Here is a 13,883-nt window from a genome sequence, read left to right on the forward strand (position 1 = left end):
CCGGAGGAAACAGAGGGTGCGTTCCAAATCTACTCGAATGGATCCGAGTTACCCTGGCAGATTCTGTCACGTAACAACAAAACTCGAGTAATGCCGGACGCGGGTAGGTTTTCGATCGCAAAGGTACAAAACCTTTACCCTAGAGTGAGACCGAGTAAATTTTGGAACACGGCCGAAGATTCCGGACGTGGAAGTGACGAGTTGTGACCTTCTGTCCAATAAGAAAGCGCCGGCGACGCGAGGCGGCAAGTGAGAGATCGTCTGCTTCTGCTACGCTGCGATCGGTTTCTGCAAAGAGAAACGACGACAGTCGCAAAACTGCGGCACATGTCTCGTACATACCGTGGTTTTGTGCAAAATAGAAGAAAGAAAAAAGAGTCAGCGATGCTCGGTTTTGGGTAGAGTTTAGTGCGCACCAACGCTGTCATATTGCTTCGTATCGCGATCGCCTGTCACCACCCTCGTCGACGTCCAGTGCGTACGCCGAATAAAGTTGTCTACAGAAATGCCTGCGTGTCCTTAGACGCATAATTTTTTTAGAAAAAAAAATGCGCAGGACGTATTTTCTCGTAAGCATTTGCAATAAAAGTTGATAATTATGTTTCAATCATTAAGTTAGCAGACGACCGTCTGAGTTTGCTGCACGCAGACATGGATGTCGCCGGTCCATCACGGATGCCTCCCAAGGTAAAGAAATCAAATTGGTCCGAAGATGATAAGTTTCAATTGGTTTACGAAATCGAGAAACGAAAACGTATAATTAAGAACAAATTTAACAACAATATTACAAAAGCTGCTAAAAGAAAAGCGTGGCAGGAGATCGCATCCGTGATGAATTCGCGGCATCCATCGACGCTGCGCACTGTGCCGCAACTCAAAAAACAGTGGCAAAACCTCAAATCTCGCAGCCGCGCTGAACTGACCCTCTCGAAGAGAGCAGACTCCACGACCGGTGAGTTTACTATACATGTTTTTACTGCACATAAAAATGAAGCACACATTCTGTGTGCTAAAGAAGTTTTTTTCCACTTTCTCATTTTCTTGGCTAAATTATAGAAGCAATTAAGATATAAAGCTATTAATCAAATCAAAACAATGAATGTGCCTGCTGCAATCAGACAAAATTTAATGCTCAAACAAAATATAAAGAGAACCTTGTCTTCCACAGGCGCAGGGCGCAACGACCACACGCTGACACCGCTGGCTGAGGCTGTGCTGACGGTCATCGGTTCCACAAGCCCCAACCTTCTGGGTATCGAAGGAGGCATAGACACCGACGAATGAGCTGTCATGTTACTGCTATTTGTACGAAGTCTAGCCTTTCGAGATCCACACGATTGGGGGTTCTACTAGCAAAGCTAATATTGTATCCATAATCATATCTGAAGTTCGCAAGTACTAAATACTGGGCCACTCAAAGAAATGTTCTGGTGTGTTCTCTCCAGAGCAAGAAGGAACCGTGCACATCCAAGAACTCTAAAACTTTGAGCCATGTTACCTGAAGTTAAAGTCGAGCTAGGCATGTCAATGAAAGACCACTGCGCTCATCAATGATGATCATAAAAATAATATAAACAATAATAATAATAGTAATTATTGGATTAGGAGAGCCACAGCACTACAGAAAGGCAGCAGCCCGTGCAAGGTACGCCCGCAATGCCACATCTTCTGATGGTGATTATGTGATGATGTAAGATCACGACCTAATCTTGTGAGATGCAAGATTAAAATGATGGTGATTATGAGCCGACATGTACAAGGGGAGGACGGAGCAGTCTTCTGAACATCGCAAGCGCCGTTGGCCGAGACTTGAAAGTTTGGGAAAGAAAAATGATAGCAGACTTAGGCTGGTACACTGCTGAAATGGTAGAAGGTATATCTTAAAAAGGTATCATGCAATTCGAACAAGACAAAGGGGATTGTGTTTCTGCTACGCTACCATTACAAAATACATTATACTCTCATGATTTCAAACTCCAGGAAGCCATGAATTTTGTTTGATTTATCAGAAATTTATCTAAATAATGATGCAAGATAAATATATGATTTGCCTTATGAGTGGCTTCACATACACAGAAGATATTTCATGCTTTCCTTTACATAGGCCTACTGATCATAACCAGGTATGCTACACATGAAACATTCGCGAAATGTAAGACAAAAGTTTATTTATCCCTCAAAAATGTTCATTGTTGTGGGCTGTTCAAACACCACATGACAACTCGAAACAAAATTCAGTTTGTTCATCGGGTCAAGAAGTTGTCTAGTGTGAACTATTAAGCGGGGGACACGTGAACAATAAAAGCAGGCACTGCGCCACAGTTTTCATAGCAACTTGTGAGGACGTTGTGACTTGCCCATGCTATGACACTTAAATTCAATGCCGTTGTCCTGTAATTCATATTTTTTCTTCATGCAGCCCTTTTGTTTAGTACACTTCTTTCCGAGCATCGGTGCACTGCAGAGGGAACACCCATGGATCTGTTGCTTCTCCGCAATGTGCCAGTGCTCGGTGTATGCCATGCTACCAGATCACAACGTCTGCGCAAGTTGCTGTAGACATTTTCGCATGACTCCCGTTGAGTGCGCTTATCACCGAGCGCCGGTGCATTGCGGAGAAGCAACAGCTCCATAGGTCTTCCCTCTGCAGTGTACCGGTGCTCGGAAAGAAGCACTCTCAACAAAAGGGCTGCAAGAACAAAAAATATGAATTACAGGAAAACGGCATTCGGTTTTAGTGGCATATGGATACACTAAGAACATAGCGAGACAACCAAACTTAGGAAATTTGTTTGAATTAACCAGATGTATAATATCCGAGTTTGAATTATCGCAAGACTACCGTATATAGGCTAGACTTTTATGAAGTCAAGCTGAACTATGACAAACAGCAAAACAAATATATTGTTTTATGTTGAAAACTCTACTGCTACGTAGACCCAAAGGTCACAAACACAAAGCTTGGACCTCATTTGCTTCAGGTCCGTTGTATTGAGGTGGCAAGTCAAATGAATGAAGGCACAAAGCTGAGACAGTCTGTTACATAAACATATTTGTGCGAGATTAGTGCTCTGAAATCTCGCTCATTTCGTAGGTAGCATTCACTGTCACAGCTGAGTTCGCTGCTGCTGAGCATATGCTGACGTCAAGCTTTTGCAACACTTCCAACATGCACATTGCATACCATGAGGAATGTCTTTTCTGGAATAAAACTACCCTGAAAGGGTGAACAGTATTGATAAATAAAAGAAATCAGAAGTAATCCTGAGCAGTCAGTTCAAATATGGTGTACAGTGAGTTCAATTTATTAAGCACCGACCAGTAGACACTACCACTAAATTTGGAATCACCCTGAGCAGATCTGCTGCTCAACATGGTAGTCTTTTTGACATAAAACAGAATTGTAGGGACAAGCAACCAGAAATATCTGGCCGGCATCAACACTGCACAGTGGATCTCCATGAAGACAGCTGTTTTCCCAACTAATAGCCGCAACAGTCAAGATCGGGCTTGACCTGCACACTGTAGGCTGGCTTTACTAAAGCCCACACACTTTCACAACTAATAGCAGCAATGGCCGAGAGCTGAGGAGTAGAGCTTGATCCACATGCACACAAAAAGCATGAATGAAATACAAATAAGAGTGTCCTCAAATTATGTACAAGGGTGACAAGACTGACATTCTTGTGTATTTTCCTTAGGGCCAGCACAGCACCAGTCAGCGTGCAGCCAACCACTAACGAGGTGGTTGGAGAGGACCGAGTCCTGAACTACGAAGTTGAAGTGGACCCCGGGGTCGCGTTCCTCGATGTGCCGGAGTCCGAAGAAACGCAGGACTACGAGCCTCCGGACTGGCCGCTGGACGAGGATGAGGCACCCTTGGAGCCTGGTGCAGCAGCTGCGCTGCTACGTCGGGAGGGGCCTCCTCCTGTGGCAGGGGGACCGCCTGAGGCAGCAGCTGCTGCTGAAGAGCGACCGGCACCACTGGGTTGGCGGGGACCACCTCGTTCACGACCGGTATGGAGGCCCAGCGCACCACCCGCAGGCTCGGCAGCCAGCACACGGGCTGCAGACAAACAGTTTTATAGGGACATCTTGGAGCAACAACACGAGAACGTAAAGTTAGAACGGCAGTGCCTCCTTGCCAAACTGAAGGCGACGGAAGAGCAGGCAAGGGCAGCAAGGGCAGCCTGCGATCGCTGCCGAAATGGTGAAAAAGGCAGCAAACGTTTATATTGAACAGGGGGAAAAAATTTTCACAATACTTGGGAAGGCCCTACAACGAGACCCTTAAAGGGGAGGAGGGGCCTTCAGTTTGGCAAAGAGGCATAGCCGTTTTAGCTTTTCTTTGTAAATACAATAAACAGTTTTTTTTTTGTTAGTTCTCTTCAGTGTCTTTTTGGTTCCAAGCATACAAAAAAATTTCACTGCATTATGTATTTCATTTAGCCCCGAAATGATGGCATCATAAAAAATGCAACGACTTTTACACACTCAGCTAAGTAAAAGTGAAAGTCATTAGTGTAATAAACACGCGTAAAGACCGCACCCGCAAAAAAAAAAAAATGTTTGCCTTGCGCACCATTGCATTTGTACACGCCTGAGCGATGTCACCGCCAACGTGGCATGCAGTCAGCATCAAAGCTTTTTTTTCCTTTGCAATCCTTACAATCATCTCCCTTCTTGCTGCCTTTTGTCGAAGTTGCTTAAGGCACATTCAGCCAAGACACCTAACTATTCATCTCCCTTTTTATGTTTGAGCAACCTTCATCTATGATCCACTGACGTCAAAGCCGAGTGGGAACGACAACGAGAGAAAGTACAAACTGCAGGTCCAAAATGGAAGCGCAGCGGCGTAAAGGTCCATACACACAGTTTCGTTTCAGTGCGTTTGACTGCACTGTATCGAAAAGTAGCCACAACTCCTTGGGCTGCCTGTGGTTCATATAAAACGAAGCAACTAACTTGCTTATCAGTCGGCAAACGAACGGGGGCCCCGCACCATGCTGGTGATTGACTTCCCACCACATGGAAGCACTTACCAAGGCATAGGATGCCACAAATTGCCCGGACATGCACTGATGTGCACCACATTTTCTACAAAACTACCTGGTTTTTGGCATGTGAACTTGAAAAACTGTGCCAAACTTACGATGACGACATTCAACCAGCACGTACAGGATATTTCGGCGTTGGTAAAGTGTGCTACGAGCAGAAAGTTCCAATATGCCACCGACAAAGTTTTGATACCAAAGGCTATTATGTCGGAAGAACAAATTTAAATATGCGGTTCAAGGCGTAACTGGAATCCCGCAATTATTTGACCAGCGGCTCTAGACGCCACTCATAGTAAAGTTATGAGTTAGTGAAGTACTGGTAAACAACGCAATGATCCATATGTCATGGACCGCAAAGGCCGATGTCTCGGTGGCAGCGTTTCAGCGAGCATGCATTTGGGGGCCACTGCCGACTGATCATTGCCTGGCCGAGCTCGCGGTGAGGCATGCTTCCTGTACTCGGCGAGAAGGCCCCGAAGGTGCGCTCAAAACATGGAAACTACATCATGAAGATAAAGGCAAAGGGCACCGTTATCACGAACAGACAAGGCTGATGCAAAGAGTGTGTGAACATAAATGTTAAAAAGTGTTGTCAATGCACTGCCAGGAAGAGTCCTGCCAACTGTGCAGCCGCAGCCCTCCTCTGGCACTCGGACTTTCTTTTTTTTTGACGGTTACTCTGTTGCGGGGCGACTCAATGAAACTATCGCCGTGATACATAGCAAGTGCTACAGCTGAATTTTACACTACATTTTACCATAGCTCTCGCTGCAAATGGCCGTCGCCTCAACCACCAGTATAGAGTCGACTACAGACACGATGGTTGTAATCACATTCTGCTTGTACAGTGGCGTCTAAAAGAAATAGGGGGGGGGGGAGACTGCCCCCCCGACAGGTCAGAAATTTAATGGAAAAGATATGGGGGAGGGGTGCAAACTTGCCCTTCCCCCCACCACTGTCGCCCCCCCCCCCCCCATCTGCTGAATGGTTCTGACGTCTCTGTGCTTGTAATCACCCATTTGTTCTGACAAAAACTTTTACTTCAGTGTCCTATTTGAAAGTATCTGGCAATAGCCACAGTTTCAACAGATTGTTCATGGTGACTGTTGTGTGTAGAGTGGTGGCACCATCGGGGACACGGACCGCAATCCTAGAAGATTACGCCACACCGCGGAAAAAATGCGAAGCACGCAGTCAACGGCCAATGCCAGCCAGTGAACCTATCATGTCTTCATTACGTAGCCTTTGTATCATGGGTCAATAAATAGTTCATGTTGTCCGGTCATCATCTACTGGCCAGGATCGATCATGTGGTGATGAGGATAAGATTGCATAGAGACTGCCGCACTCTACGGCCCCACATCGGAACGTACAGGTGAGGCAGAAGGTTTGTGAACATCGCCCTTTGTTCGGGTACCCCCCTTGTACCCTCGACAAGAAATGGCGACTCTGGGACAGATAGGAGAATTCAACCCTGCGTTTCCGGAGAAGTGGGACGCCTACGAGGCAAGATTGAACTTCCACCTCGAGGCAAACGATATCACCAACCCAACCAGAAAACGTGCTGTTTTATTTTTAGCGTTTGCGGAGCTGCCACTTTTGACTTAGTAGAGTCACTACTCGCGTTGGCAACTCCCAAAACGAAGACCTTCAGCCAACCGTCGGAGGTTGTACGCCAGAATGCCTTTACCGGCGGAATCAGGGTCCCGAGAAGTCTGTGGCCTTATTCATTGTGGAACTACGGCGGTTGTCACAAAACTGCAACTTTCCAAATCTCACAGAAACACTGTGAGACCTACTTGTGTGTGACCTGAGGGATGAAACTCTTGAAGCTCGACTTTTCGCAAAAAAAAAAACTCTCGTTCAAGATCGCTCAGGAAGAAGTGCTGGCAGCTGAAGCGGCGGCTCAAAGCACCCACGATGTGAGGGGAGGAGAACCAGCTGTGGCAACCAACGTTGCCATACATCAGGACTAAGAGGAAGGAGAAAACACGCTTAGGCAACCGACAAGGAAACAGTATACCACGGGAAAACAAAGCCTTGCAATGGGTGCAGAGGAGCTCACGCACGGGAGTTTTGTCAATTTAAGGATGCCCAGAGTCACTTATGCAGAAAAATTGGCCGTATCGACTGTGTGTGTACCATGAAACAATGAGCGCAGAGCGGGCCATGGGAACAAGAGGATCCAAAACCATGGCGAACGTTCTGAACTTGAACACACAATCTGATGATGTGTACGATACTAACCAACTGGCCCCACCACAGGCATCGCAGACACGTAAGCACCGGACGTCGGCAATGATGGAAGTTGACTCAGGGTCAGTGTTATCGATCATCCCAGAACAAACAAATGAGGTCATGAAAAAGATGCTGCACCGGATGAGCCATTTCAATCGCAAGTCAGATTTCCATTGCAATATGGTGCAGATCAAGGGGGTGTGTACGGTCCATGTGAAGCACGGCAGTTTCGAAGGAGACCTGAAACTGCTAGTAGCACAGGGACAGTGGACAACCCTCCTTGGCGTGGACTGGTTTAAACCATTGGGAATCAGGCTGCTAGGGGTAAATAAGGTCACAGGGCTGTCTATTGAAGGTGTGCTTGCAAAGTATGATGGAGTTTTTGGGTAAAAGATTGAGAAGTTTGAGGGACCCCCAGTATCGCTGCACCTTGACTTTACAATGATGCCAATCCGCATGAAACCCTGGCAAATGCCCTTTGTGCTCATGCTTAAAATTGACTCTGAACTTGATTGCCTTATTGAATAAGGCATTTTGGAGCCGGTCACGCAACCAAAGTGGGAGACCCCGATTGTGACGCCCATGAAGGCAACTGGAGACATTAGAATATGCGGCGCCTACAAGTGCACTTTCAACAAGGCACTGGCTCAACACCCGTACCCGATCTCCATGGTACAGCACCTCCTGGCATCACTCGCGGGGGGGAGGCTGTTTGCAAAACTGGATTTGGCAGAAGCTTACCAGCAGCTGGTGGTTGATGAAGAAGCGGCGGAGGCACAAACGATCACAACCCATCGAGGAGCATTTCGAGTAAAGCGGCTACGGTGTGGAGTAAATGTTGCTCTTGGGATCTTTCAGAGCTTCATGGACGACCTCCTGAAGGGGATCACCGGGGTTGTGTCATAATTCGATAATGTTCTAATTGCTGCAAGCACCAAAGAAGAGTTGGCAGGCCACCTCGAGGAAGTTCTGCACCGTCTTGCTGATGCTGGACTCAGGGTAAAAAGTGAAAAGTGCCATTTTGAAGTGTCGCAGCTCGAGTTCCTGGGATTTCTTATTGACGAGACAGGTGTGCATTCAACAAAAAAAAAGGTGAAGGCGATTCATGAGGCACCAGTACCAGCAAGCAAACAGGAGCTACAGGCTTTCCTAAGACTGCTAAACTTCTATCGCATCTTTCTACGAAAAAGGCAGCAGTGGCCGAGCCACTACGTCAGCTACTTGACAAAGAGGCACAGTGGGAGTGGACGCCTCTTCATGAAGAAGTTTTCAACGAACGCAAGCAGCTGCTGTCCTCAGCAAGTGTGCTGCACCAATATGATGAAACAAAGCCCTTTGTGCACACTTGTGATACCTCGCCATAAGACATACATTAAAGCTGTACTTGGCCGTCGACCGGAAGATGACAAAGAGGTCCCCGTCGCATTTTACTCCCGCACATTGACATCTACCAAGCCAAGCTATGCTCAAATCAACAAAGAAGCCTTTGCAGTGCTGGCAAGCGTAAAGAAGTTCCACGACTACACGTATTGCCTTCGAGATCATAACACAACAAACCACCTTTGGGGCTGTTCACACCTGCAAAGCAAATGTCATACATCTTGTCTCCATGAATGTTGCGTTGGACGATCCTACAGAATGCTTATAACTACAGTTTGGATCATTGACCTCGGAAGGACATACAACATGCCGATGCATTTAGTTGCCTCTCACTTACCGTTCCAGAGTTTGTGGTGCCACCTCCTCTAGAAGTTTTGTTTCTGGAGAACACATCCAATCCACCGCTCCACGCCAAGGACGTCACACAAATGACAGCAAAGAACACCGTTTGAAGGGTTCTCAACTGGGCTCTGAAGGGTTAGCTGCCAGGAGGCCTTGAGGCAAATTTCCAGCCCTTCAAGATTCAACAACATGAGCTGCCGGTTCACAAAGGACGTATACTTTGGGGGAACAGGGTCGTAATTCCCCCAGAAGGCAGAAAGGTGTTGCTGGAGGCCCTCCATGTTGGACATCCTGGCATCGACCAAATGAAGGCTCTGGCTCGCAGCTATGTGTGGTGGCCCAAGATGGACAGAAACATAGAAGAGCATGTGATCAAGTGCATGGCATGCCAATAGTAACGACCTGCACCTCCTTGTGCCTCAGTAAACGCATGGAATGCAACTCCAGCACCGTGGTCTCGGATGACGGGGCTCAGTTCACCTCCGAAGAATTCCGCATATTCTTGAAAGCCGGTCTCATCAGACACATCACGTCAGCACCCTTCCATCCGTCAACTAACGGACAAGCAGAGCGCATGGTGCACACAACGAAAGATTCGCTACAGCGTATTGTAAAAAGGAACATGAGGGCAGCATCTGGCCAGTTTTCTGCTACAGCAGCATGAAACACCATGCATGATGACAGGCAAGAGCCCAGTGGATATGCTGATGAACAGGTGGTTGAAGACGATACTTGACCGACTGCACCCAGATCTGACTGAGAGCATGAGGAAGGGAGCTGATGAGAATTCCAGCGAAGGAGCCCAACCGAAGTCACGAATGTTTCGACCAGAAGACCCAGTATTCATATGCAGCTACAGCAGCGGCCCATCATGGATACTGGCGACAGTGGTTGAAATGACGGGTCCAGTTTTCTACAAAACCTGCACCCAGGAGGGCATTATAATGCGACGTTCTGTCGACGAAGTGTGTAGGAGCGGTGCATTGAGAGTTTCAACAGACAGCATCAGCCACGGAGAGCGGCAAGCTGCTCGTCCTGAACCACCTGGGCACCCGGATACAGGCAGCGCAGTGCAAACGTCGGTGATGGGCCCAGTGCAAGATGTGGATGGGGCCAGGCAGAAGAGATCAGACGGGGCTCGAGCTCCCCCCCAAGCGGTGGAAGGAGTGTTGTGTATTGAGTAGTAGTACCATCCGGAAACAGATGCCAAACCTAGAAAGCCACGCCACACCACAGGAACAATGTGAAGCACGCAGTCAACGGCCTACACCAGCCAACGAACCTGTCACGTCGTCATGTAGCCTTTGTATCTTGAGTTAATAAATAGTTAATGTTATCCAGTCATCATCTACCAGCCAGGATCTAACAGTGACTATACTTGAAGAGTACTGAAAAAATTTTGTTAGTTACGGCCTCATTATTTCAAGCACAGTATGATCAAACCGTTTAAAAAAAGTTGGCCCCGAGATATCCGTAGACAGCATGATTAGTACTTGTACCTAACTATTCACAAACAACCCTTACCTCTAACTCTTACTTGTTTTCCACTTTTCTGTGCACCTGGTTGTATGCGCACTCCGCTGGCGTGTCTACCCAGCGGTAGGGCTCGATCAATCACGGCCATCGTAGCCGATCGCCATCCGCGATGACGAGCCCGTTTGAAGTTCCTCCTCCGAAGTTCTCTCTGATACAGCTCTGCGATAGCATGTGGTGCTTCCTTGCCACTTGGCGACCACCTCACGATCTGTGAGCATATGCCGACCACCAAGAGGACTACCTACTTGTCCGGCGTTGGTTCCGAGGAGCTCCGCTGCTGGTGACCACCTTAAGTGGAGAAATATGTCTGAGATTCGTTCACGACAGACAATAAAAATGCTAGCGCAGTTTCGATTCAAATATATATAGCCACGCCATAACAATTCCCAGCGAAGATTCATAAACACTGCTATAACACCTCAAGCTACTCGCTATCTTCCAAAATGTTTTGGAACATGACGTCCGTCGGGAGTTCACGCTGACATTTTGAGAAACTGTTTGCTTTTCCGACTGTTTTTAAACACGAAACACATCATTTTACAAAGGAAGGATTGCCTCGGAACTGTACCTCGGCCAACTCCGTGATCCTCGGGTTGAAAATCGTCTGAACAATAAGACTACGTAGTACGTCTTGCTTTCCGTTCATTCTTGAATGAATGGCGCTGCATTTGTGTCAGAAACTGAACTGCAAAAATAAGTTATAATTATGCCAAACTTATTCACATTTGCCTTTACGAAACAGCACAACTAAACAGTGGTGTTATTGCTATTATTTCTTACCTGAGCACTTGCATCAGGACATGGGTGACCAGTCAAGCTCACAGGAAAACAAGCGATTGCGAAACCACCAAACCGAAAACGAAACAGTTGTGGCAGGCTTTCCTGTCGAAGACGTCGATGGCGTAGAAGCAGTCTAAACTCGCTTTAACAAAAGCATTCACCCAGTAAAAATGACTTGTAGCCGGTGCGTAGTGGCTGGTGGTAGCCACGTCCGACATTTTTGTTTTCTCAGGCGGTCTCATCTGGGGTTTTAGCTGAGACCCAGCGTAAGACGCCGGTTGAGCCGCTTGCTCGAAACGAAATTGGAACCGTCTCAACCAAGTCAGGAGTTGAGTCCGGTACCTACAACCGAGTGAGCGGTGCCTCGAGAGGGAATCTAGGGAAAACGGAGAAAAACGAAGAATCCGGACGTGGATGTGACACGGGGTCGTCTGCTACGCCGCGGTCGTTTTGGACAGCGACAAACGACGACAGTCTCATCATTACTGCGTCGTGTTTTTCGTGCAAACCGTGGTTATACGTGAAAAGCGACAGCAAGCCGCGGTTCTGGGCGTTGTCTGTCACCACCATCGTCGACGTTGAGTGCGTACGCCAAATAAAGGTGTCCACAGAAATGTCTGTTCGTGCCGATGCATTTTCTAAGAAAAAGGAACAACACTGTACGTCCCTTCAAAGGTAAAGACGAATGTAAATTGGTGCAAAGATAAAAAGTATCAATTGGTGTACGAAATGCAGAAACAAAAACGCGTAATTCGAGAGAAATTTAACAAGATTACAAAAGTTGCTAAAAAGGAAGCACGGAATCTGTTCCATAGAGATCATACATACTATCCGTACTGAACTAGCGGGACCAACCGATGCTACGCTCGAGACAAAAAGTAAAAAAAAAAAATAAGTTGCAGAACGTAAAATGTTTTAGCTGCAGAGTTGACGCTTTCCACAAGGGCGAGTTTGTTATACATTTGTCTTTACTGCACTTAAAAATGAAGCACACATGCTATGTGCTCAATAAATTTTTTCACATCTTATTTTCCTGGTTAAATTATAGTAATAGTCAAGAGCTCTGGATTTGAACATCAGTTCTAATTTTCCTGGCTAAATTATAGAAGTTATCAAGAGTTCTGGATTGAAAACTTTTATTACAAACAAATCAAAACAATGAATGCACTTGCTGCAATCAGACAAAATCCAATGACCCAAGAAAATGTAAAAAGAGCGGTCTTCCACAGGCACAGGACCAGCGAGCTGTCATGTTACTGCTGTTTCTACAAATATACTAGAATGCAGTATGTGCCATTTGATGCAGACAAGTCTAGCCTTTTGAGGTTGACATGAGTGGGGGTTCTAGCAAAGCTTACATTGATTTCATAACTGTATCTTGGGTATGCAAATACTAAATACTGGGCCCACTCTAGGAAACATTCCAGCAAGTTCTCTCCAAAGCAAGAAGGATCTGTGCACATTCAAGAACACTGAAACTTTGAGCCATGTCATTTCAGTTAAAAGTCAAGGTCGGTATTTTTTAATGCAAAACACTGCACTTATCAATGGAAGAATTAATCGTGTACACTGCTCAAGTGCTAGAAGGTACATTTTAAAAAGGAGTTAAGCAATGCAAACAATACACAGGTTATTGTGTTTCCATTGCACCATCACCACAAAATACACAGGCTAGAAGCTTATGAAGTAAAGCCGAAACATGGCAAGCAGTAACATGAATTTGATGTTTTATGCCGAAAACTCTACATCTCCGTAGGTCCAAAGGCGACAAACACAACACTTGGACCTCATTTCCTTTGGTACCCATTTTCTTTGGGTCCATTGTATTGAGATGCCAAGTCAAACAAATGCAAACACAAAGCTGAGAGTCTGTTTCATAAATATGTATGTGCAGGTGCTTTTACCGATCTAGCTCATTTTACAGGTAGTATTCACTGGCGGCCATAGCTGAGCTCGCAGCTGTGGAGCACATATACTGACGGCAAGCTTCCACAGCACCTGCAACATGCACATTGCCCACATGAAGAATGTCTTTTAGAGTGCAGCTCTTAGGCTTGCGTCTCCGGAGTGAGTGGCGTCGGTGTTGGCGTAACTGCGCGTTACATTGGGACGTTTCCCATAATGACATCCCATGTGACGTCACTAGGGTCACGAGTGACGTCAGAAAGGTCACTTGGGAAGGTCATGAGGGAGGAGGGAGGGGGAGGGAAGGGGTGGAGTGAGAAGGGAGGGGGAGGGAAGGGGTGGAGGGAGGATGGAGGGGAGGAGGAGGGGCATACCTGTTGGTAGTGTAATGAACCGTTATCGGATGGCGACACAAATCCAGCGCCAAGGTCGTGCAGCCGTTCCCCTTTTGTTTGCATTTTCCCCCCTCTCTTCCCGCTTGATAAACAAGATGGCAGCTTGACAGCTGTATGTCGTTTCTCCATCCGCAAATCCACTCGATCCGTGTCCCAGAAATGTGGTCACACTGTGCACTTAAGATAAACAAAAAGGTTATGGGCCCAGGACGACACATCGACCATTATTTCGGAAGGGAGATCACCTTTA

At 46.8% G+C, this 13,883-nt stretch overlaps 1 protein-coding gene across 1 annotated transcript; it reads left to right on the plus strand.

Moving 5' to 3' along the window:
* The first annotated feature begins 651 nt into the window (after positions 1-651).
* On the plus strand, positions 652-1,284 carry LOC120843526 (nuclear apoptosis-inducing factor 1-like). The gene is made up of 2 exons (XM_040214917.1): positions 652-952; positions 1,169-1,284. The coding sequence occupies exons 1-2, from the start codon at positions 652-654 to the stop codon at positions 1,282-1,284; spliced, it is 417 nt and encodes a 138-aa protein (XP_040070851.1).
* Positions 1,285-13,883: the final 12,599 nt, after the last annotated feature.

The sequence above is a fragment of the Ixodes scapularis genome, unplaced genomic scaffold, assembly GCF_016920785.2.
Source record: "Ixodes scapularis isolate PalLabHiFi unplaced genomic scaffold, ASM1692078v2 PGA_scaffold5__190_contigs__length_132052651, whole genome shotgun sequence".
NCBI classification, from domain to species: domain Eukaryota; kingdom Metazoa; phylum Arthropoda; class Arachnida; order Ixodida; family Ixodidae; genus Ixodes; species Ixodes scapularis.